Genomic DNA, 24,472 nt, shown 5'->3' with positions numbered 1-24,472 from the left:
AGCAGTGGAAAGAGCAACTCTTCAATAAAACCTATTGTCTGTTTGTTTGAATGTATGTATACAAACCAAGTCTTTTCTTTTTCTGTTGAAACCCACAATCCCTAACATAGTTAGGACATTACAGCTGCTGTCATATTTCAGACTTTTGCCAGATTTCTTTTTGATTGTACTGTAGCTTTCTAAGCTGGTTCATCTAAAAATCTGTGCCAAAGTTCTAACAAAATTGATCAGTCCATACAAACCATGGGAAACAGTGATGTTTAGAAAAAAAATGGCTTTGAAACTCCATGGCCATTTGGCATAGTTCCATTTTAACTATCCGGGGAGAACAGGAGATTTGAGCAGACGGTGGGGAACCTCTGAATGTCAGACTCCCCATGACCCAGGTCTTCATTATGACCCAGCAAACAGATACTGCAGGTTTGTTATCAGAGATGTCCCAACTGCTGGGTAAGACCTGCAGATTTTCAGGGCATGTTTCAGCGCTACTATATGTAAATATATTGAGTCAGTGAAGGTTTTAGTCAGGATCAGTTCATAGTTGACAAGCTGCAGTATTAACATCAAATTTGTTTCCTACTTAGAAACTACAAAGGTATGAGGCATGCACTAGTTAAGATAGATTGGGGAACTTCATTAAAAAGCATGATGATGGATAGGCAATAGCTAATATATAAGGAACAAACATATGCACTGCAACAGTTATACATTCCTTTCTGGTACTAAAGCACCACAAGAAAAGTTGCCCAATCATGGCTTACAAAAGAAATTAAGGATAATATTAACTCCAAAGAGGGAGCAGTACGGTGGCACAACAGTTAGCACTGCTGCCTCACAGCGCCAGGGACCCGGGTTCAATTCTCGGCTTGGGACACATCTGTGCGGAATTTGCACATTCTCCCCGTGTCTGCGTGGGTTCCCTCCGGATGCTCCGGTTTCCTCCCACAGTCCAAAGATGTGCAGGTTAGGTGGACTGGCCATGCTAAAGTGCGCCTTAGTGTTAGGGGAACTAGCTAGGGTAAATGCATGGGGATATGGGGATAGGGCTTGGATGGGATTGTGGTCTGTGCAGACTTGATGGACCTCCTTCTGCACTGTAGGATTCTATGGATTCTAATATAAAGTTGCTTGGAAAAGTAGCAAACCTGAGGACTGGAAAAGTTCAGTATTCAGCAAAGGAGGGCACAGAGATTGAAAAAGGGGGAAAGTAGATTATGAGAGTAAGTTTGTAACTAACATAAATGCGGAATGTAAAAACTTCTAAAAATATATTAAAAAAGAAAGATTATTTAAAGACAAATGTAGGTTCCTTGTAGTCCGAAACAGGAGAATTTATTACAGAGAACATGGAAATGGCAGAGCAATTAGGCAACTACATTAGTTCTGTTTTCATGGAGGAAGACATAAGTAACTTCCGAGAAATGCTAAGGAATCAAGGGTCTAGTGAGAAGGAGGAAGTGAGTGAAATTAGTGTTATGAGAAAAATAGTGCTGATGAAATTAATGGGACTGAAGCTGATAAATCCCTAGGGCCTGATAGTCTTCATTCCAGGGTACTAAAAGAGGTGGCCATGGAAATAGTGGATGCGTTGGTAGTCATCTTCCAAAATTCTGGAGATTCTGGAACAGTCCCAGCAAAGGTGGCAAATGTAACCCCGCTATTTAGAAAAGGAGGGAGGGAGAAAACAGGAAATTATAGACTGGTTAGCCTAACATCAGTAGTAGGGAAAATGCTCAAGTCCATTATAAAAGATGAAATAACAGGACACTTACATATTAACGGGATTAGACAAAGTCAGCAAGGGTTTATAAATGGAAAATCGTGTTTGACAAACCTACTGGAGCTTTTTGAGAACATAACTAGTAGGATAGATAAGGATGGTAGATTTGGATTTTCAGAAAGCTTTTAATAAAGTCTTACATAAGAGGTTAGTGTGCAAAATTAAAGCGCATGGGATTGGGGGAAATATACTGGCATGGACTAGGATTAGTTACCAAACAGGAAACAGAGAATAGGAATAAATGGGTCTTTTTTGAAGTGGCAGGCAATGACTGGTGGGGTCCCGCAGAGATCAGTGCTTGGGCCCCAGCTATTCACAACTTAGATCAATGATTTGAGTGAGGGAACCAAAAGTAATATCTACAAGTTTCTTAACGACACAAAACTTGGTGGGAATGAGAGTGGTGAGGAGGATATTAAGAGGCTTAAAGGTAATTAGGTAAGTTGAATGAGTGGGCAAATACCTGACAGATTCAGTATAATGTGGATAAATATGACGTCAACCACTCCGGATGGAGAAACAAAATGGCCGAATATTATTTAAACTGGGAGATGTTGACATACAAAGGGACTTAGATGTCCTAATACATTTTTCACTGAAAGCAAGAATGCAGGTACAGCAAGCAGTTAGCGAGACAAATGGTATGTTGGCCTTCATTGCAAGAGAACTTGAGTACAGAAGCAAGGATGTCTTACTGCAGCTCTACAGGACCTTGGAGAGATCACACCTAGAGTTTGTGTGCAGTTTTGGTCTCCTTATCTAAGAAAGGATATATTTACCATGGAAAGAGTGCAGCAAAGGTTCACTGGGCTGATTCCTGGCATTGCAGGATTGTCATACGGGGAGAGATTGAGTCAACCAGGGCTGTATTTACTGGAATATAGAAGAATGAGACTTGGTCTGAACTAACATTACCCACATTTCCTCTGGCCAGTTCATATGTATAGCCAATTTCTCAACTAAGATGAAAAAGGCTTCTGCAGCCTTTCCATCAAAGTTTGGTACTGTTTGGACAAATGTGGATCCGTACTGGGCCCCCTATTGTTCGTCATTTATATAAATGACATAGATGACAATGTGGGGGGTAGGATTATTTGCCAATGACGCAAAGATTGGCTGGGTGGTTAAAGGTGAGGTTGAGTGTCTTGGGTTCCAGGAAGATATAGACGAGATAGTCAAATGGGCAGCTAAGTGGCAGATGGAATTTAACCCTGAAAAGTGTGAGGTGATGAACTTTGGAAAGACTAATTTGACAAGGAAGTATACGATGAAAGGTCTGACACTGGGAAATTCTGAAGAGCAAAGGGACCTTGGTGTGTTTGTCCATAGATCTCTGAAGGTGGAAAGGCAGGTAAATAGGGTGGTGAAAAAGGCATATGGCGCACTCGCCTTCATCAATCGGGGTATAGATTACAAAAGCAGAGAGGTCATGATGGAGTTGTATCGAACTTTGGTGAGGCCACATCTGGAGTACTATGTGTGCAGTTCTGGTCCGCACATTATAGGAAGGACCAGAACTGCACACAGGAGAGGGGGTGCAGAGGAGATTCACCAGGATGTTGCCTGGGATGGAACATTTAAGTTATAAAGTGAGGTTGGATAGGCTTGGGTCGTTTTCTCTGGAGCAGAGAAGACTGAGGAGCGACCTGATTGAGGTGTTCAAGATTATGAGGGGCATGGACAGGGTGGATAGGGAGCAGCTGTTCCCCTTAGCTAAAAGGTCAGTTATGAGGAGACACAAGTTAAAAGTGAGGGGCAGGAGGTTTAGGGGGAATTTGAGGAAATATTTTTTACTCAGAGGGCAGTGAAGGTCTGGAATGCACTGCCTGGGAGGGTGTTGGAGGTGGGATGCCTCACATCCTTTAAAAGGTACCTGGATGAGTACTTGGCACGCCATAACATTCAAGGCTATGGGTCAAGTGCTGGCAAGTGGGATTAGGTGGACAGGTCAGAGCCTTTCATGTGTCGGTACAGACTCGATGAGCCGAAGGGCCACTTCTGCACTGTGGGATTCTGTGATTCTGTAATATTTGTATATATCCTCACCAGGTGGTTGGCAATCTGCTCATTATCAATTCTATCTGGTACTCTTTCTTCAGTCAGTTGAAGTCTTCTTCTTCAGATTCCAACTTAATCTTTCCTAACTCAAACAACCTTTCTTTTTTCCTTTCTTCGGCTAGGGCCTTCCTCTCTCTTTCCTTCTCTCTTTCTTCTCTCTTTTTTTTCCCTTTCTCTTCCTTCTCTCTTTTTTTCCCTTTCTCTTCTTTCTAACTCCAGCCTGTTAAGTTCACTTTCTAACTCCAACTGTCTCAGCTACAACTTAATTTTTTCTAACTCCACTGCATTTGACTGTTTCTCTGATATACCTAAATGCTTGGCTAACTACGTTACAATTTTAGCTTTCTTATTATCCCTCGTTAAACCCAATTTTAGCCTGTTTGCTAATTCTGCAAGTGTCATCTTTTTCTGTTTCTCTAAAGTTTGTTGGCAAATTTGGGAAGCATCTTCAACCCCCAGAGCCTCTCTGACAATGTTTAGGGCCATTTCCTTACTTAGGTTTATTTAAAAATCTAGGATTGTTCAGATCCCTCACTGAGGGTTTATTTAAAGATTTAGCACTGTTCAGATACCTTACTTAGGGTTTATTTAAAGATTTAGGACTGTGCAGATCCCGGACCCGAGCCCCCAATCTGTTATGATGTGGAGGTTGTCCCACTTTTAGGCGTAATGCTGAATCACCCAAAGAAGAATGCCTCGCCTTGTAATCTGTTAAAAGTGTGTGGGAAGGTGAACTGCCCTTCAGTAACGTTTAGTGGTTAACTAACAGAAATACCTGTTACTCACTTTAAGATGAACACTTAACAATTTATTTATTTAACTAACAGGGAACTTTAACTAAACAAATAACATACTAAATAAAATAAGATTCTACTGGAATGCTGTTCAAATAAATACAATGCCCATTCATTAGCGAAAAAAATAAATAAAAGTTAGACACATTCAAAAAATATACAATCAGGTTTTGTGTCTTTCGGGACCTCTGGAGTTTCTTGGTTGATTTCTCTGTCTGTGAGTTATTTTTGATTTGGTATCTTTTGCTGGTTAGATGGTGCATTCTCTTAGATATATAAAGCTGGCAGGGTGGAGAACTGCTCTCTCTCTCTCTCTCGAGTCTTGAGAGGTGGCAGTTGCTAACTCCTGTTTTTCCCTCTCTTTTATATCTGTGATGACCTATCAATTTTCCTACAACAGGATTCGTCTGATTTTTACAACATCAAACTCAAATCTTATAGGTTATTGGTAGCTGAGAACCTGCTTTAAATTAATTGGGTAAAATTCAAACATTCAATTGCCTGAAGCCTGTTACCAAGACAACCCTGTTGTCTGGCCTTGGATACAAATGTTTCAGCTTGGATTCAGTATGTACTTTGCATTTTAAACCTCCAAGCACTGAAAACAAAACCAGCTTTTAAAGGGGCATGCAATGTTTTTTTCCTTCTAGCATTTTTACATTCTTTACATCTTTATAAACTCAACTTCACAAGAGGGTATGGGGAGATTGTGGGAGTATGGTCTAGAGATAGAGGATTAGCCATCATCATACTGAATGGCAGGGCAGGCTCAAAGGGCCAAATAACCTATTCCTACTCTTATTTTCTATGTTTCTATAACCTATCTATTTTTCCAATGCAGGTTTAATTGAAGTTACCAAATTCCTGGGTGATACCATTGGACCCAGTGCCCAACTCATTCCCACCCCAGCCCGCACTGTCAGGCCAACTGGAAGACGAATTGAGAAGAAAATCTCTTTTGGGAGTGGATTCTGCATTTGCTTCCTGGCCCACCGACTTTGTGCACATGTCAAGTGCGAAATTCAAGTTTATTAATGATCTTCAGAGGAGAAAACCAAATTCTCAGGCAATGTGGCTGACTCGTAACCACTCTCTGAAATTGTCCAGCAAGTCACTCAGTTGTCTAAAGCTGCTGCAGTAGAAAGCAATCTGAATGTACCTACACCAAATGGACTGTAGCAGATCAAGAGGCAGCTCACCACAACCTTCTCAATGGCAATTAGGGATAGGCAATAAATGTTGGCCTTGTCTCATGTCCAAGAACAGATAAAAAATGATATGCCCAACATTTCTGGGCCCATATCTTTCCCAGATCAAGTATAATTGCTTATCTCATAGATTCTCCCAACCCATTTATTCTCTTGGGAGAAGAGATTGAAACAGATAAAACTTTCAACATTACATTTTGAAATCTCTCCCCAACATTATGATACTGTGGAAATAACATAATTATATCAAACATTACAGCACTCATTATTTAAATCTGTTCAGTTCCATTCCATTGACACAGCTATCAGATCAGTAGCAAAGCGTAGGCAAGTCATATTGCACTATCATTGAATCTAATTTTGTTAATTTATATTTGTACCATCATAATAGCAGCATTGGAGAAATAAACACTAATTTCTACTCACTGAGTTGTGACCTGTGATTAAATGCAGATAGCAAAATAGGTAAAAGTCAGATGCCAATGTGACGTCAAATTATGACTGATATTCCACCGTTAAAATATTTCCTTAATGAACCTCTGTTAGGCTTGGTAACCTGTCTCACCTATGACTCAAACTGCATAGTTTGAAAAGGGCTTCAGCCACTAACTATGCTGAATGGCAATTTGTCAGAGATTTCCAATGTTACCAAGGGCAATATCTTCCAATCAGGGGAACTTGGGGATCATGATCTAATTGTATGACTGTACATAATTTTAATAGGTAGCTTTTGTTTGCACAAATGATGCTGGGGTAGCCACAATGTCCATTGCATTACCTTGCTTTTTGTCAATGTAGAGTGGGAGAGAGCAAGAAAACATAGGAATTAAAATATAGTCCATAGTGGTGACATTAGGATCCTGAGTGGTGAGCGCAGAAGATTGGAATCCCATGCAGAAGATTTCTGCTAAATCTGGAATGTTGAGAGCCCTGGTTTATTGTTCCAAGGCCAAAACTTTGGAGGTTTAATGTGCTGCTTTACTGTTCTATCTGAGGCATTTATTTTAACAGATATATACTTATGATATGATGACACCATCATAAAAATGAAACCTCATGCAGCATGTTGTAAAACACAAAAACACAGAAGAAACATTTCAATGTTGACAATGCTACTTATGAGATAATGGAATGTTTGGGAGTGGACATATAAGCAATAAATGTTGATATTGTTCAATTTAAATTATTGGGTGCCTTAGAAATAATGTGCTTCAATGTTTCAATATCATGAATGGTAACAGTATGGATTGTGGGGTGGGAAAGAAATGAATAGGGCATTTGGAAGAACATTCAGCATGCTCATAGTTGTAGCTAAATTCTGTATCTTCCACTATCTGCGTATGATATCATAGAAAAACTAACTAACCCCTTTCCTTAAAAAGGCAAAACAAAGCTTCAAAATATGAGGAACACCAAAATTATGTTACCAGACCATTCACCAACAAAGCTTCAAGGCTGTGCAGAAAACTCACCATGGAGAGTGGTACAATAGCACGGATGTCCTTTTGGATCACTGCCAACTCTGTCACCACCTTGTCTGAATCTGGAGGAGGGTTTTTTCCACGGTAGTCTACGTGCCACATAATACGTCTTGTTACTGATTGGCTGGTAAAATTTTCCATCTCAAAGTTCAATTGAATGATTTCATTGGGCTGAACACTTTCACTGCTAAGAAATTAGAAAGGAACACAATCAACTTCATTTTAGATTTTCAATTGAACAATTTTAAAATGGATTTGAAAGAATGAACTCCTCAATTTATCTGCTTATTTTACTTTCTTCTGAGCATAATTAAGTCTTCTTGTACTCAAAAAGCCTATTGAACATTAGTGCACTCCAATCAGTTCTTTCCCAGAAACTCAAAATCATAGACCTGAATTTTAAGTGGAGGTGTGGTCGCACCCCCATCAGAAATGTCAGAGGGTGAGTCTACCTCCACATGATCAGGAAATCACAATCTGATTTTATGCCTGTTGGGCCATTAATTATCGTATTGCGTTATATCAATCACCCATCTGGGAGGAAGTCCTGCCTCTGAAAACTGCCAGCCAATTAGATGGCCAGCAGCCCACTAATCCCATCAGTGTCTGTGTGAGTGGTGTCACGACTGATATTGTAGGCAGTTGTCAATGTTGAAGAGTCGTGGAGGGGGGTGATTCTCTGGGGACAGCATCAGGGAGGGACGGGGGGGGGGAACCAAGTTTAGGAGGACAGTAGTAGGGGAGTACCCACATTGCGCACAGGATACCCAAACAGGGGATCCCCCACCCGCTCTTTAGCTGCCAATAAGTCCACCAGTTTCACCATACGGCTTGTGCAGCCTCAGCTGGTCAAGTACTAATGGTGGTGATAGAACAGACAGTATAAAAGGTGGCAGGAATCTAACCTCAGGCAGAGCAAAAAAGGTGACAAGTATGAGAAGGGAGGTGGTCAATGCAGGACTGAGGGTGTTGTACCTAAATGCGGGCAGTATGCAGAACAAGGTAAATAAGCTTGTTGCGCACATTGAAATTGGCCAGTACGATGTTGTGGGCATCACAGAGACGTGGCTACAAGGGGATGAGGGCTGGGGTCTAAATGTCCAAGGATATATGTCCTATCGGAAGGACAGGCAGATGGGCAAAGAAGGCGGGGTTGCATTGTTAGTAAGGAATGAAATTAAATCGATAGCAAGAAGTGATATAGGATCAGCAGACATAGAATCTCTGTGGGTAGAGTTGAGGAATGGCAAAGGTAAAAAGACTCTGATAGGAGTTATGTACAGGCCCCCGGGCAGTAGTCAGGATGTGGGGCAGAAAATAAATCAGGAGATAGAAAAGGCATATAAAAAAGGCAATATTACAATAATCATGGGGGACTTCAATATGCAGGTGGACTGGGAAAATCAGGTAGGTAGTGATCCCAAGAAAAGGAATTTGTGGAATGCCTAAGAGATGGTTTTTTGGAGCAGCTTGTGACAGAGCCTACTAGGGAACAGGCAATTCTGGATTTGGTGATGTGCAATGAAGCAAACTTGATTAGGGAAATAAGGTGAAGGAACCCCTAGGGAGCAGTGATCACAATATGATAGAATTTACCCTGCCGTTTGAGAGGGAGAAGCTGGATCAGATGTAATGGTATTACAATTAGAAACATAGAAAAACTACAGCACAAAACAGGCCCTTCGGCCCCACAAGTTGTGCCGAACATATCCCTACCTTTTAGGCCTACCTATAACCCTCCATCCGATTAAGTCCCATGTACTCATCCAGGAGTCTCTTAAAAGACCCTATTGAGTTTGCCTCCACCACCACTGACGGCAGCCGATTCCACTTGCCCACCACCCTCTAAGTGAAAAACTTCCCCCTAACATTTCCCCTGTACCTACCCCCCAGCACCTTAAACCTGTGTCCTCTCGTAGCAGCAATTTCCACCCTGGGAAAAAGCCTCTGAGAGTCCACCCGATCTATGCCTCTGAATATAGTTGGGTGAAACTCTGGGTATAGTTGGGTGGATTAGCAAATTTGCTGATGACACCAAAGTCGGTGGTGTGGTAGACAGTGAGGAAGGGTGTCGTAGTTTGCAGGAAGACTTAGACAGGTTGCAAAGTTGGGCCGAGAGGTGGCGGATGGAGTTTAATGCGGAGAAGTGTGAGGTAATTCACTTTGGTAGGAATAACAGATGTGTTGAGTATAGGGCTAACGGGAGGACTTTGAATAGTGTGGAGGAGCAGAGGGATCTAGGTGTATGTGTGCATAGATCCCTGAAAGTTGGGAATCAAGTAGATAAGGTTGTTAAGAAGGCATATGGTGTCTTGGCGTTTATTGGTAGGGGGATTGAATTTAGGAGTCGTAGCGTTATGTTGCAACTGTACACAACTCTGGTGCGGCCGCACTTGGAGTACTGTGTGCAGTTCTGGTCCCCACATTACAGGAAGGATGTGGAGGCTTTGGAGAGGGTGCAGAGGAGGTTTACCAGGATGTTGCCTGGTATGGAGGGGAGATCCTATGAGGAGAGGCTGAGGGATTTGGGATTGTTTTCGCTGGAAAGGCGGCGGCTAAGAGGGGATCTTATTGAAACATATAAGATGATTAGAGGTTTAGATAGGGTGGATAGTGATAGCCTTTTTCCTCTGATGGAGAAATCCAGCACGAGGGGGCATGGCTTTAAATTGAGGGGGGGTAGTTATAGAACCGATGTCAGGGGTAGGTTCTTTACCCAGAGGGTGGTGAGGGATTGGAATGCCCTGCCAGCATCAGTTGTAAATGCGCCTAGTTTGGGGGCGTTTAAGAGATCCGTAGATAGGTTCATGGACGAAAAGAAATTGGTTTAGGTTGGAGGGTCACAGTTTTTTTTGTTTTTTTTAACTGGTCGGTGCAACATCGTGGGCCGAAGGGCCTGTTCTGCGCTGTAATGTTCTATGTTCTATGCCTCTCAACATCTTATAGACCTCTATTAAGTCTCCTCTCATCCTACGTCTCTCCAAGGAGAAAAGACCGAGCTCCCTCAGGCTATCCTCATAAGGCATGCCACTCAATCCAGGCAACATCCTTGTAAATCTCCTCTGCACCCTTTCAATCTTTTCCACATCCTTCCTGTAATGAGGCGACCAGAACTGAGCACAGTGCTCCAAGTGGGGTCTGATGAGGGTCTTATATAGCTGCATCATTATCCCCGGACTCCTAAACTCAATCCCTCGATTGATAACAGCCAGCACACCATACGCCTTCTTAACCACCTCCTCCACCTGCGGGGCCGATTTTAGAGTCCTATGGACCCGGACCCCAAGGTCCTTCTGATCCTCTACAGTATGAAGAGTCTTTCCCTTTATATTGTACTCCTTCATCCTATTTGACCTGCCAAAATGGACCACTACGCATTTATCTGGGTTGAAGTCCATCTGCCACTTCTCCGCTCAGTCTTGCATCCTATCTATGCCCCTCTGTAACTTCTGACATTCCTCCAGACTATCCACAACCCCACCAACCTTCGTGTCGTCGGCAAACTTACCAGCCCATCCCTCCACTTCCTCATCCAGGTCATTTATGAAAATGACAAACAGCAAGGGTCCCAGAACAGATCCCTGGGGCACACCACTGGTGACTGACCTCCATTTAGAAAAAGACCCATCTATACCCACTCTCTGCCTCCTTTGGGCAAGCCAGTTCTGGATCCACAGGGCAGCAGTCCCTTGGATCCCATGCCCTCTCACTTTTTCTAGAAGCCTTGCATGGGGGACCTTATCGAACGCCTTGCTAAAATCCATATAAACCACATCTACCGCTTTCCCTTCGTCAATGTGTTTAGTCACATTTTCGAAGAACTCCACCAGGCTCGTAAGGCACGATCTGCCTTTGACAAAGCCATGCTGAGTATTCTTGAGCATACTAAACCTCTCTAAATGCTCATAAATCTTGTCCCTCAGAATCTTCTCCATCAGCTTACCAACCACTGAGGTTAGACTCACCGGTCGGTAATTTCCTGGGCTATCCCTATTCCCCTTCTTGAAAATAGGAACCACATCTGCAATCCTCCAATACCTCTCCTGTCTCCATCGACGACGCAAAGATCATCGCCAGAGGCTCTGCAATCTCTTCCCTTGCCTCTCACAGTAACCTGGGGTACATCCCATCCGGACCCGGCGACTTATCTATCTTGATGCCATTCAAAGATTCCCGCACAACCTCTTTGTTAAAGTCCACATACTCAATCTTTTCAGTCCACCACAAGCCCGCAGTACATCCACCCAGGTCCTTCTCCTCTGTGAAAACCGAGGCAAAATACTCATTAAGCACCTCTGCCATTTCTACTGGTTCCGTACAGATTTTCCCGCCTTCACCTTTTATAGGCCCTATTCCTTTGCGTCTCATCCTTTTACTCTTCGCGTATTTATAGAACGCCTTAGGGTTTTCCTTAATCCTACCTGCCAAGGCCTTCTCGTGACCCCTTCTGGCTCTCCTAATTTCCTTCTTTAGTCCCTTCCTACAAGCCGTATACTCATCTAGATCCCTATCTTCGCCAAGCTCTCTGAACCTTTTGTACGCTTTCCTTTTCTTCTCGACTAGGTCCCGCGCAGCTTTCGTGCACCACGGTTCCTTTAACCTACCAACTCCTCCCTGTCTGCTCGGAACGTTGTCCTGTAGAACTCTAGATAGACATTCCTTGAAAAACTGCCACCTCTCTTCAGTACATTTCCCCGAGAATACCTCCTTCCAATTTACTCCTCTAATTTGCTGCCTTATGTCTTCATATTTCCCCTTACTCCATATAAACGCTTTCCTAGCTTGCCTGATCCTCTCTTTTTCCAATGCAAGCATAAAGGAGATAGAGTTATGATCACTATCCCCAAGATGCTCTCCCACTGAGAGATCTGACATCTGTCCAGGTTCATTGGTCAGTATCAGATCAAGTACAGCCTCTCCTCTTGTAGGCTTGTCCACATGCTGTGTCAGGAAACCCTCCTGAACACACCTAACGAACTCCTCCCCATCCAATCCCCTTACCCTAGGGATTAAATAAGGGTAACTACAAAGACATGAGGGAGGAGCTGGCCAGAGTTGATTGGAAAGGGAGCCTAGCAGGGAAGACAGTGGAACAGCAATGTCAGGAGTTTTTGAGAGTTATTCGGGAGGCACAACAGAAATTCATCCCAAGGAGGAGGAAACATGCTCAGGGGAGGACGAGGCATCCATGGCTGATGAGGGAAGCCAAGGACAGCATAAAAGCAAAAGAAAAAGCATACAAAGTGGCAAGGATTAGTGGGAAGTCAGAGAATTGGGAAGCCTTTAAAAGTGAGCAGAGGACAACTAGAAAAGCAATAAGGGGGGAGAAAATGAAATATAAGTGTAAGCTAGCTAGTAATATAAAAGAAGATAGGAAGAGTTTTGTTCAATATATTAAAGGTAAAAAGAGGCAAAAATAACCATTAGACCACTGGAAAATGAGGCTGGAGAAGTAATAATAGGAAACAAAGCAATGGCAGAGGAACTGAATAGTTAGTTTGCATCAGTCTTCACGGTGGAAGACACCAGTGGGATGCCAGAGCTCCAGGAGAGTCAGGGGGCATAGGTGAGTGTAGTGGCCATCACTAAGGAGAAGGTTCTGGGGAAACTGAAAGGTCTGAAGGTGGATAAATCACCTGGACTGGATGGACTACACCCCAGTGTTCTAAAAGAGATAGCTGAGGAAATTGTGGAGGCATTGGTGGTGATCTTTCAGGACTCACTGGAGGCAGGGAGTGTACCAGAGGACTGGAAAGTAGCTAATATAACACCACTGTTTAAGAGAGGGAGGCAGCAGATGGGAAATTATAGGCCAGTTAGCCTGACTTCGGTCATTGGCAAGATTTTAGAGTCCATTATTAAAAATGAGATTGCAGAGTACTTGGAAGTGCATGATAAAGTAGGACTGAGTCAGCACGGCTTCGTCAAGGGAAGATCATGTCTGACAAATCTGTTAAGAGTTCTTTGAGGAGGTAACAAGGAAGTTAGATAAAGGAGAACCAGTGGACGTGATTTATTTAGATTTCCAGAAGGCCTTTGACAAGATAGCGCATAGAAGACTGTTAAATAAGTTAAGTGCCCATGGCGTTAAGGGTAAGATCCTGGCTTGGATAGGGGATTGGCTGACTGGCAGAAGGCAGAGAGTGGGGATAAAGGGTCTTTTTCAGGATGGCAGCTGGTGACTGGCGGTGTGCCTCAGGGGTCAGTGCTGGGACCACAACCTTTCACAATATACATTAATGATTTGGAGGAAGGAACTGAAGGCGCTGTTGCTAAGTTTGCAGATGATACAAAGTTATGTAGAGGGACGGGTAGTATTGAGGAAGCAGGGGGGCTACAGAAGGACTTGAACAGGTTAGGAGGGTGGGCAAAGAAGTGGCAGATGGAATACAATATGGAAAAGTGTGAGGTTATGCACTTTGGAAGGCGGAATGGAGGCATAGACTATTTTCTAAATGGGAAAATGCTTACGAAATCAGAAACACAAAGGGACTTGGGAGTCATTGTTCAAGATTCTCTTAAGGTTAATGCGCAGGTTCCGTCGGCAATTAGGAAGACAAATGCAATGTTATCATTCATGTCGAGAGGGCTAGAATACAAGAGCAGGGATGTACTTCTGAGGCTGTATAAGGCCCCATTTGGAGTATTGTGAGCAGTTTTGGGCCCCATATTTAAGTAAGGATGTGCTGGCCTTGGAAAGGGTCCAGAGGAGGTTCACAAGAATGATCCCTGGAATGAAGAGCTTGTCGTATGAGGAACGATTGAGGACTCTGGGTCTGTGCTCATTGGAATTTAGAAGGATGAGGGGGGATCTTATTGAAACTTGCAGGATACTGCGAGGCCTGGATAGAGTGGACGTGGAGAGGATGTTTCCAATAGTAAGAACAACTGGAACTAGAGGGCATAACCTCAGGTTAAAGGGATGATCCTTTAAAACAGAGATGAGGAGAAATTTCTTCAGCCATAGAGTGGTGAATCTGTGGAACTCTTTGCCCCAGAAGGCTGTGGAGGCCAGGTCATTGAGTGTCTTTAAGACAGAGATAGATAGGTTCTTGATTCATAAGGGAATCAGGGGTTATGGGGAAAAGGCAGGAGAATGGGGATGAGAAAAGTATCAGCCATGATTGAATGGTGGAGCAGACTTGATGGGCCAAGTGGCCTAATTCTGCTCCTATGTCTTATGGCAAGAGGAGGCTCTTAAGTGCCCCCCCCTGCACCTCTGGTAAAATACCAGTGGCGATGGGTAGGTGACTGCCATGGCACCCAATTTTATGTTTCCCCATCTGTTAGCCCGCAGAAAATTCCATCTAGAGCGACTAATTGTCCCTAGTCTTCTTTTCCTCCAAGTTTTTAAAATCCAAACTTAACATCGACGAACCAGTGAAGTATTATGTGCAGTTCTGGGTGTTTGGTGAGAGGCATGAATTGATATTGAGTTGGCATAACAGGTACAAGGGGCCAGAGCCGGTGATTGGGGGAGTGTGAAGGGCCATGAGCGGTGAGGGCTAGAGGGTGTAACAGCTTCTTAAACAACTGCCTACTAACCATCCTTCTAACAAGCAGACCTTGGCATTCATCGATGCCCATGTCTGACTCTGCTCAGCAGGCACGATGCCATCCAGCAACCCCAACCCCAAAGCGAAAATTATCCATTTCATGGTGCTTTTTATTGAGGTGGACTGGTGAATCAGAAAATTTCCCAACTTGAGCTACCTGCGTCAGTTGTGAAAATCCAGACCCTAGTCTTTAGGGTTTGTATGGATTCTCCACTTAAGTTATCAATAATAATATTCATGAATAACAATTAATATTACAACTACTAAAATTTACATTGCAATGTTATGCATATTAGCCTATGTTCTATTCATGAGCTATTGGGTTTTATTCACCTGATATACACTTACCAAATTTGTCAAGCTGGTATAAGAACAATTCCAGCATTTTACATTGATTTAATATAACTTGGCAGTAGAAATTCAGCCAAATTGCACACTCAAATTTCAGACTAACATTAAAGTGTCAGGGTGCAGAGATACTGCAGTATAAATATGTGGCCAATTTCCAAGTGGTACCTTAGGTCTTGGCATCCCTTAAATGGATTGGCCAACTGGATTGTTAGACAATTCAGCATGAAGAAAACGTGAAAGCGCATATTTCAAGGTGCATAATAGAATAGGCTCTGACAGGAACAGAGAATGAGTGTGCTTTAATTAATTAAAAGAAATCAGTCTTGATTTGTTCTCTAAACGATTGGAAAAATGTTTGAAAATCCAAACATTCATCGTCAATTAAAGTTACATGAGATGAAATTATACGGCCCCTCGCACCAGTGGGATATTCTGTTCCACGGAAGTCAATGGAGTTTTAAGTGGCTTGCTGCATTTTACAGCCCGCCCCTACCATGACAAGGCTGTAAAATTATGACCATGATTCTGAAAATTAAGTTCTTTCAAAAGAAAATATTTTCATACATTTTTGCAAAATTACGAAGTTTACACCATCACCATTGACAAAAATAAGAGAAATTCCCACAAGTTACTAAAGCATAGTGAAATAAAATGTCCCAAGGAGCAATGTAATAAAGTAAAAATAGACTTTGAGCTACATAAGGTAATATAAGGACAGATGATCAAAGAATTGTTCAAAGAGGTAGGTTTCAAGCAATGTTTTAAAGGAAGAAAGCAAGGTAGATGTTCAGAGATGTTTAAGAGAATTGTTAAGGATCAGATCAGAAACTCTAAATATTGTATGAAGTTAGCCTAGATCCTAACTTTTACATTTGATCTTGGCATGAGGGTGAGCATAAGGTGTTTCACTACAGGTATGATTCAAGTGACCCACGAAGAAGCTTTTATGAAAACAACTTTATTTGAGAACACAGTTAGAATATAACAAAAAGAATTAGCAAATCTATTACTGATTAATTATTAACAGACAGCTATCTCTATTGTTCCAATTTAGCAGTATCCCCCACAGAGAGGGATCCCTTCCCTCCTTTAGAACCAATTAGCACAGAAACCAAAGATACTCATGTAGGTACGAGATTTGCAGCCTTTTGACACTTCTGAAGAGTGATCCAGACAGACACCTGTCTTCTAATTTTCATGCAGAAACTTCCAAAGAAAGCTCCATTCCCAAACAGTAGAATCTCAGAGAGAAAGGCTTGTTTCTTGGCAGATTCCAGTCTCCACTTCAGACAGAGGAAGAGATACAGAGAAAGCAACCTCTCTAAGCAGATTGCTTCGAGTTGTGTGTGAAAGTGTAGCGGTACCCAGTCATATGAACTTACCTGTCAACTCAATCAAGCCCCACTCCTCAATATTCCAGGGGGAAAAATGAACAACAGAACCCCGTATTAATTTAAATTAAAACAAACACTGCATCAATTAATATCAGTTACGTTGCTGCAGTAACAATATAGTGCTGATGGATCCAGACAAAATTTTTCCAATAATAAAAACAAACTGCTACAACAGATCCTGCACAAAGACGTGACAAATACAATTCTTAAAGGCACAGTATCATCACAGAATTATGTTGACTCTACAGAAACAGGCTTTTTGTCCCAAATGTTTCCTTGTAAGGTGTTTATACTTCACATGAGAATAATTAACTTTTCCCACCTTGCCCCTTTTTTTCTAATTCTTTCTTTCTCATGTGAGCATCTAGTCCCCCTTCAATCGTCAATCCTGCTATCCGTTTTAATTACAACATGTGATAGCAAGTTTCACATTCTCACCACTCTCTGTGTAAAGATGTTCCTCCTGATATTTCTACTTCATCTGTTTCTGGCTATTTTGTATTTGTTTTGTCCACATTCAGGCTATTGACCGCCTCGTAATTTTATGGACCTCTATCAGATCTCCTCTTCGTCTTTTCTATTCCAGAGAGAGGAACTCAGCCTGATCAATCTTTCCTGATAACTGAATTTTCTTAATTCTGGTAACATCCTTGTAAATCTTTTCTGTGCTTCCTTTAGTGCTTCAATATCCTTTCTGTAGTATGGAGATCTAAGCTACACATGGTGGTGGTAGCCATGGGAAATACACTTCACTACATTGTATTTCATTAACCAACCATCCACCCTCTCTGCGGGTTTGCTCAGGTCTTCCTGTATTTTGGTGTAGTCTTCAACCATTAGATCCCCCCATTTGGTTTTATCTGTGAATTTTGACACTGCAGGTGGAACTTTCCCATATTTCTGTTAAGCTCTGATTAAAAACTGGTGAGTGGCTTTCCAGCTGCGCAACCGAGTTTTAGTTGAGACTTTCAGGCATTCGGGAAAAAAAATGAGTTGGCCGAGTTTACACCATCATTCTGGCAGGGCAGGGTCTGACAGAGCCATCAAGGCTGGCTCCACAGAGATCGGGGTGCCAACCTTATAGGGTGCTCTGATCAGCACAGAAAGTAAATGGCCTTCATCTGCACCATTCCCTCAGCCCCTCCAAGGACACAGAGGACCCCCATCACAAGCATTGAGGGCTCCCTCCCACAGTACAAGCAATGGGGCTCTCCCCTCACATCAACATAGAACACCCCCACCCTTCCCCACATTGCAGGCATCAGGGTTCTCTCCTCTCTCACACACCTTGTCAGGCATCGAGGCTCTCCCCTCCCACCACCACAATCTCAGGGGCTATCTCCTCCTTCTCCCACACACCACTACAGTCTTGAGGGCACTCTCCCCCCTCACAGGCATCATCCCTTCCCATCACACATATGGGAACCCCTCCATGGCACTGCCCAGGCATGTCCTTTTCCCACTGGTGGTTATATTTATTGTGATTTGGAAAGTTAATTGAATGTTCAATAAATAAAAACAAAATGTTTTGTCCTGTTTGAAAAAACAGAAACTTGTGGACAGTTAAAGACCGAAGAGTCACCAATGAGTACCTTGCTACTGGAAGTCCATACGAGTATGCTCAGAAGGTTGAGTGGAGGCAACTTTGTTTAAAATGACACTGAAAGATTCACATCAATGGGCAGATAGAAGAGACCCAGTTAAAGAACAAAGAGCAATTACTGAAACATGGCTAAGGGAAGGACAAGACTGGCAGCTCAACGTTCCAGGGTATAGATCCTATAGGGAAGATAGAACAGGAGGTAAGAGAGGAGGGGGAGTTGCACGTTTGATTAAGGAAAACATCATGGCAGATTTATCCCCTCTTTGTACACCCCTCCTCAGAACATTGAATACAGGAGTTGGGATGTCTTGTTGAAGTTGTACAAGACATTGGTAAGGCCACACTTGGAATACTGTGCACAGTTCTGGTCACCTTATTATAGAAAGGATATTATAGAAAGGGCGGCACGGTAGCACAGTGGTTAGCACCGCTGCTTCACAGCTCCAGGGACCTGGGTTCGATTCGCAGCTTGGGTCACTGTCTGTGTGGAGTTTGCACATTCTCCTCGTGTCTGCGTGTGTTTCCTCCGGGTGCTCCAGTTTCCTCCCACAGTCCAAAGATATGCAGGTCAGGTTGATTGGCCACACTAAAAATTGCCCTTAGTGTCCTGAGATGCGTAGGTTAGAGGGATTAGTGGGTAAATATGTAGGGATGTGGGGGTAGGGCCTGGGTGGGATTGTGGTCGGTGCAGACTCGATGGGCTGAATGGCCTCTTTCTGTACTGTAGGGTTTAAAAAAAAAATTAAACTAGAAAGAGTGCAGAAAAAATTTACTAGGATGCTACTGGGACTTGATGGTTTAAGTTATAAGGAGAAGCTGGATAGACTGGGACTTTTTTCTCTGGAGCGTAGGAGGCTTAGGGGTGATCTTATAGAGGTCTATAAAATAATGAGGGGCATAGATCAGCTAGATAGTCAATATCTTTTCCCAAAGGTAGGGCAGTCTAAAACTAGAGGGCATAGGTTTAAGGTTTAAGGTGAGAGGTGAGAGATACAAAAGGATCCAGAACCCTTTTTGGGTGGTGAGTGGGAACAAGCTGCAAAAGGTTGTAGTCGAGGTGGGTACAATTTTGTCTTTTAAAAACAGTTTACATTGGTAGGATGGGTACAGGGGGATATGGGCCAAACGCGGGCAAATGGGACTAGCAATTGGGTAAAAAAAGAGGCGGCATGGACAAGTTGGGCCAAAGGGCCTGTTTCCATGCTGTAAACCTCTATGACTCCAACAGTACAGCATAGGAACAGGCCCTTTGGCCTTCAAGCCCTTGCAGATCATGATGCACCAAGTAAACTACAAAAAAAATCTTCTGCCCTCACTTGGTCCATATCCCTCTATTCCTTCCCTATTCATGTACCCATCCAGATGTCTCTTAAATGTTGCTAATATGGCTGTGTCCACCACAAATTCTGGCACGCGTTCCAGGCACCCATCACACTCTGCCTGAAATATTTACCCCGCACATTCCCCTTAAACTTTCCTCCCCTCACCTTGAACTTGTGCTCCCTTATACTTCCACCCTGGGAAAAAGCCTCTGATTATCCACCCTGTCTATGCCTCTCATAATTTTGTTGACCTCTATCAGGACTCCCCTCAGCCTCCATCTTTCTAGTGAAAATAATCCTAGTTTATTCAATCTCTCCTCATAGCCAACGCCCCTGAGACAAGGCAACTTTTTGGTGAACCTTCTTTGCAGTCTCTCCAAAGCTTCCATGTCCTTTTGGTAGTGTGGCAACCAGAACTGCACGCAATACTCCAAATGCTGCCAAACCAAGGTTTTATCTCGCTGCAACATGATTTCCCAACTTTTGTATTCAATGTCCCGGCTGCTGAAGGCAGACATGCCATATGCCTTCTTAATCACCTTGGCCACCTGTGTTGCCACTCTTAGGGAACTGTGGACCTGCACGCCCAGGTCCCTCTGGTATGTTAATGTTCCTAAGGGTTCTGCCATTTACAGCATAATTCACACCTAAATTTGATCCTCCAAAATGCATCACCTCGCATTTGTCCGGATTAAACTCAATCTACCAATTATGTGCCCAAGTCTCCAATCTATCTATATCCTGTGTATCCTCTGACAATCCCTGGCACTATCAGCAACTCCACCAATCCTCGTGTCAGCTGCAAACTTACTAATCAGACCACTCACATTTCCCTCCAGATCATTTATATATACTACAAACAACAGATGTCCCAGCACCGATCACTGTGGAACACCACTAGCTATAGATCTCCATTCTGAAAAACACCCTTCCACTGCTACTTTCTATCTTCTATGACCAAGTCAATTCTGTATCCATCTAACCAGCCCACCTCAAATCACGTGATCTTAGTTTTTGCACTAGTCTGCCATGTGGGAGAAGTTAAAGTCACCCACCATAGTTACCCTGCCTTTTTCACACCTTTCCAGTCAGTATCTGACTACACAACTGCTCCTCTGTCTCCTGCAGGCTTTTGGGATTTCACCTTTCCTATTCCTGAGCTCCACCCATAATGCCTCACTGCAAGGTCCCTCCAATGTGTCTTCCCTCAACACAGCTGTGATGTGCTCCCTAATCAGCAATGCAACACCCCCACCCCTTTTATTTCCCCTTCTGTCCTGTCTAAAACAACAATATCCCGGAATGTTAAGCTGCCAGTCCTGCCCCTCTTTTAACCATGTCTCTGTAATTGCAACAACATCATTACTTCCATGCAGTAATCCAGGCTCTCAGTTCATCTGTCTTACCTGTTACACTTCCTGCATTGAAGCAAATGCACTCCAGGCTTCCAGTCCCGCTGAGCCCCTCTGCCTGCTCTTACTCTGCGCTATGTTTGTCTCAGTCTCACTTTCTTCCCCAGTCCCTACACTTACTGGCCTGCTGTACTGGTTCCCACCCCCCTGCCGCACCAGTTTAAATCTTCCCGAACAGCACTAGCAAACCTCCCGCCCAGGGTATTGGTGCCCCTCCAGTTCAGGTGCAACCCATCCTTCTTGTACAGGTCCCTCCTTCCCCAGTAGACATATATCTAAAGCCCTCCCTCCTACACCAGCTCTTTAGCCACGTGCTCAACTGTACTATCTCCCTGTTCCTAGCCTCACTTGTACGTAGCATGGGGAGTCATCCTGAGATTACTACCCTCGAGGTCTTGCTTTTTAGCTCCCCACCTAACTCTCTGAAATGTTTTCGCAGGACCTCTACCCTTTTCCTATGTCGTTAGTGCCACTGTGGATAATGTCATCTGTTTGTTTACCCTCCTGTTTCAGGATTCCCTGTTCCCGCTCAGAGACATCCAGGCCCCTCATCAGGAAGGCAACACACCATCCTAGAATCTTGTTCGCAGCCATAGAAATACCTATCTGTGCCCCTGACTATTGAGTCTCTTACTACTATCACTTGCTTGGACTTAAATCTGGGCACTTTAAACATTAGACTACGTATGATATTTTACCATTTTTTGTCTAAGTGCTGGGCGGATTTGAAACTGGGAGAGTTTCAGATCCGTTTTTTTGGGCGTGTTTTTAGGCCCCCCACATATGCACTCTGGCTGCAACATTTTTAGCGATTCCGATTCTTGCTGCAGAAGCCTATGGGTGGGACTTAGCGTGCCCAAAACCCTGCAGCTCCAATCGGAGCCTCCAACTGCACATGTGCAAAAAAAATACAAAATAACCAGCTGTCCTGCCAGATCCCTCCCAGACCGGATAATGCCTCCCCCTGGCCCCCACGGACATTGGACTCCCCCTCCCAACATTACTGACCGCCTTATCCCTCCACCCCCTGCCGCCCAGACCGATCGCAGCCACCCCCCACCGATCGCAGAGTGGCAGTGCACGCCCCAGCCCACCGATCACAGGCAGAGTGGCAGCGGCCCCCCCCTCCACCCCACCACCTGCACATGGCCCCCATCTCCCCTTGACTCCAATGGCTATATGACACCTCCCTCTCTCTCCTCTGCCCCAATCACCATAGAGGCACAGATCGCACTGCCCCCCCACCCTCCCCTGACCTCCCAATCAGCAGACCTGCAAGTGATCACTTGCCTTCCCCTTAATGCTAACAAACAAACTGCACTTAACTTGCTGGAATGCTCTGCCAAACTGCTTGCAGCTCATCTGCTCTAACAAGGAGCAGCTCCATAAAAATCCCAAGGATGGACAAGCAGGCAGTGCAGGAAAAAATGGCAAAGAAGTCAGCGCCCAGATTCATAGAGCAGGTTGCTGGATGCTGCAGAGGGAAGGCACGGCACCCTCTTCCCCCCCAGCAGAATGCAGACACAGGGGAGGTGATGGCAAAGCGGCCTGGGAGGCAGTTGCCGTCACAGTTAGTGCGATGGCACTGGTCCCCAGAGCAGCGAAGCAGTGTCGCAAAAAGGTCAATCGTCCGGGCAGCAAAGGTAAGTGTTTAACCCCATCTAGCATCTTCCCCCAAATCACCCTAGATCACCCCAGATCCCCCCATCCCCAGCACCCTGCATGCTTGCAGCTCCAAGCAACTCCTTCCTCCTCTCCCGAAGAGTGCACTTACCCTCTGAGGGCCACCCCTAGTACTCTTCAGGAGTCGCACCTTCATTTCTTTCATGGCTCTTTTTTTCCCCACAGGAAAATAATGCCCATAACACTCGCGAGAGGGCGAAGACAGAGGGTGGTGAGTCTGACTTCCGGGTTGTCACCCCCTTTGAGGAGCAGGTGCTGGAGCTGTCCAGAGAGGAGGACATTCAAGCTGTCAGCGATGGCATGGTAGGGCTGGAGTCGAGAAGTGAGAACCTGTCAATCCTCCACTCAATTTGAGTCAATTACTAGAGGACATATGTTTAAGGTGGGAGGGACAAGGTTTAAAGATTTAAAGTATGTGGCATGTTTATTTACACAGAGAATAGTGGTGCCTGGAACTCACTGCCACGGGAGGTCGTGGAAGCAGATACAATAGTGACTTTTAAGGGGCGTCTGGACAAATACATGAATGGGATGGGAATAGAGGCATATGGTCCCCAGAAGGGTAGGGGGCTGTAATTCAGATGGGCAGCATGGTCGCTGCAGGCTTAGAGGGCTGAAAGGCCTGTTCTTGTGATGTAATTTTCTTTGTGCTTTGTTCTATGTTCAATGGAGAAATGTCAACCAACTTTCTGGCATCCCAGATTCCTCTCCCTCCCTTGCACTTAACCTTGTGTCTTGTGTTGCAGTCAGCCCCTCCTGCATTCCCTGGCTCTGTTGCTGCAACTCCAGCAGCTAAGGGAGAAGTGATCTCGGAGGCCCAGCATATAGCCTGAGGCCAGCTGAGTCCCAGAGAGCTGGAGCTGAGTCACAGCGGGCCACAGCTGAGGGACTCAACAGGATTCTCAAGGTTCTGCGGCCCATGGCTGAGAGGTTCGAGAGCTTGCACGAGACCCAGAGGGACAGTGCTGAGACACAGCGTTATGGCACTTGGGAACGTGGCCCAGTTGCAGAGGGTCATGGCTGAGGGGCTGCAGAGCATGGCCCAGTCTCAAAGGGCACTTGCTGCAGCCATTGACAGGTGGCCCTGACTCAGGTGGCCATCGCAGATTGCTCGACTACCATGGGTAGGACGCAGGTGGTCCTCCAGGACTGGCAGGGCCAGGTGACACCGGAGCTTCTGGAGCTCACTGCAGAAGCACCGCCATCCCATGGAGTGGCCCACGGGCCCATAGGAATCTCAAGGGAGGAGGCCCATGCCGGGGCCTTCCAGCCAGGAGACTGCGGCTACACCTTCTGACTCTCCCCTTCCTGACACCAGGGCATTTCAGGGGCAGGGGGATTAAGTGGGTGTCATGGATACGTCCCAATCACGACGATTCATAAATAGAAAAGGGTTCCATTCCCTAAATATGCAATTGGTTTGTGACCACAAGATGAACATTGTGCACGTCTGCGCCAGACACCCCGGTAGCGTGCATGACCATTTTATACTGAGGAGCCGGCCAGAGCCCTCAAGGTCAGGGCCCTCCAGAGGATGCCCGCCAAGTGCATCACATACCTCGGGGCGAGGTAGGCAGCTGGCCCCCTCCACCTCCAATGTACATTCTGGGGAGACACTAAGACGTAGTGGTAGGCCACGTAAGGTTAGGAAGATGTAGTTGCACTAAGTTAGCATGGGTGAAGGGTTGCACTAGTTGGATAGATTTTTAAGCACCTTAACGTTTTCTGTTCATACATTTGTATGTTAGCACTTATTATTTAGACATTTATTGTAAACAATAAATGTTTTTTCACCACCCACCTGTGACTAATTTGTCTCAGATTTGCCTC

The 24,472-nt window shown here is 44.5% G+C and overlaps 1 protein-coding gene across 1 annotated transcript in view; it reads right to left on the bottom strand.

Annotated features, from left to right (window-relative positions):
* tmem132e (transmembrane protein 132E) overlaps window positions 1–24,472 on the bottom strand; it is a 735,345-nt gene that overhangs the window by 369,598 nt on the left and 341,275 nt on the right. The window contains exon 6 of the mRNA XM_078226016.1: window positions 7,313–7,508. Within this exon, the coding sequence (XP_078082142.1) occupies window positions 7,313–7,508 (196 nt within the window). The remainder of the gene's footprint in view (window positions 1–7,312; window positions 7,509–24,472) is intronic.

This window comes from Mustelus asterias, chromosome 12 (assembly GCF_964213995.1).
Source record: "Mustelus asterias chromosome 12, sMusAst1.hap1.1, whole genome shotgun sequence".
Lineage (NCBI taxonomy): Eukaryota > Metazoa > Chordata > Chondrichthyes > Carcharhiniformes > Triakidae > Mustelus > Mustelus asterias.
Note: the sequence above shows the minus strand (reverse complement) of the source record. Positions and strands in the feature narration are given on the sequence as shown.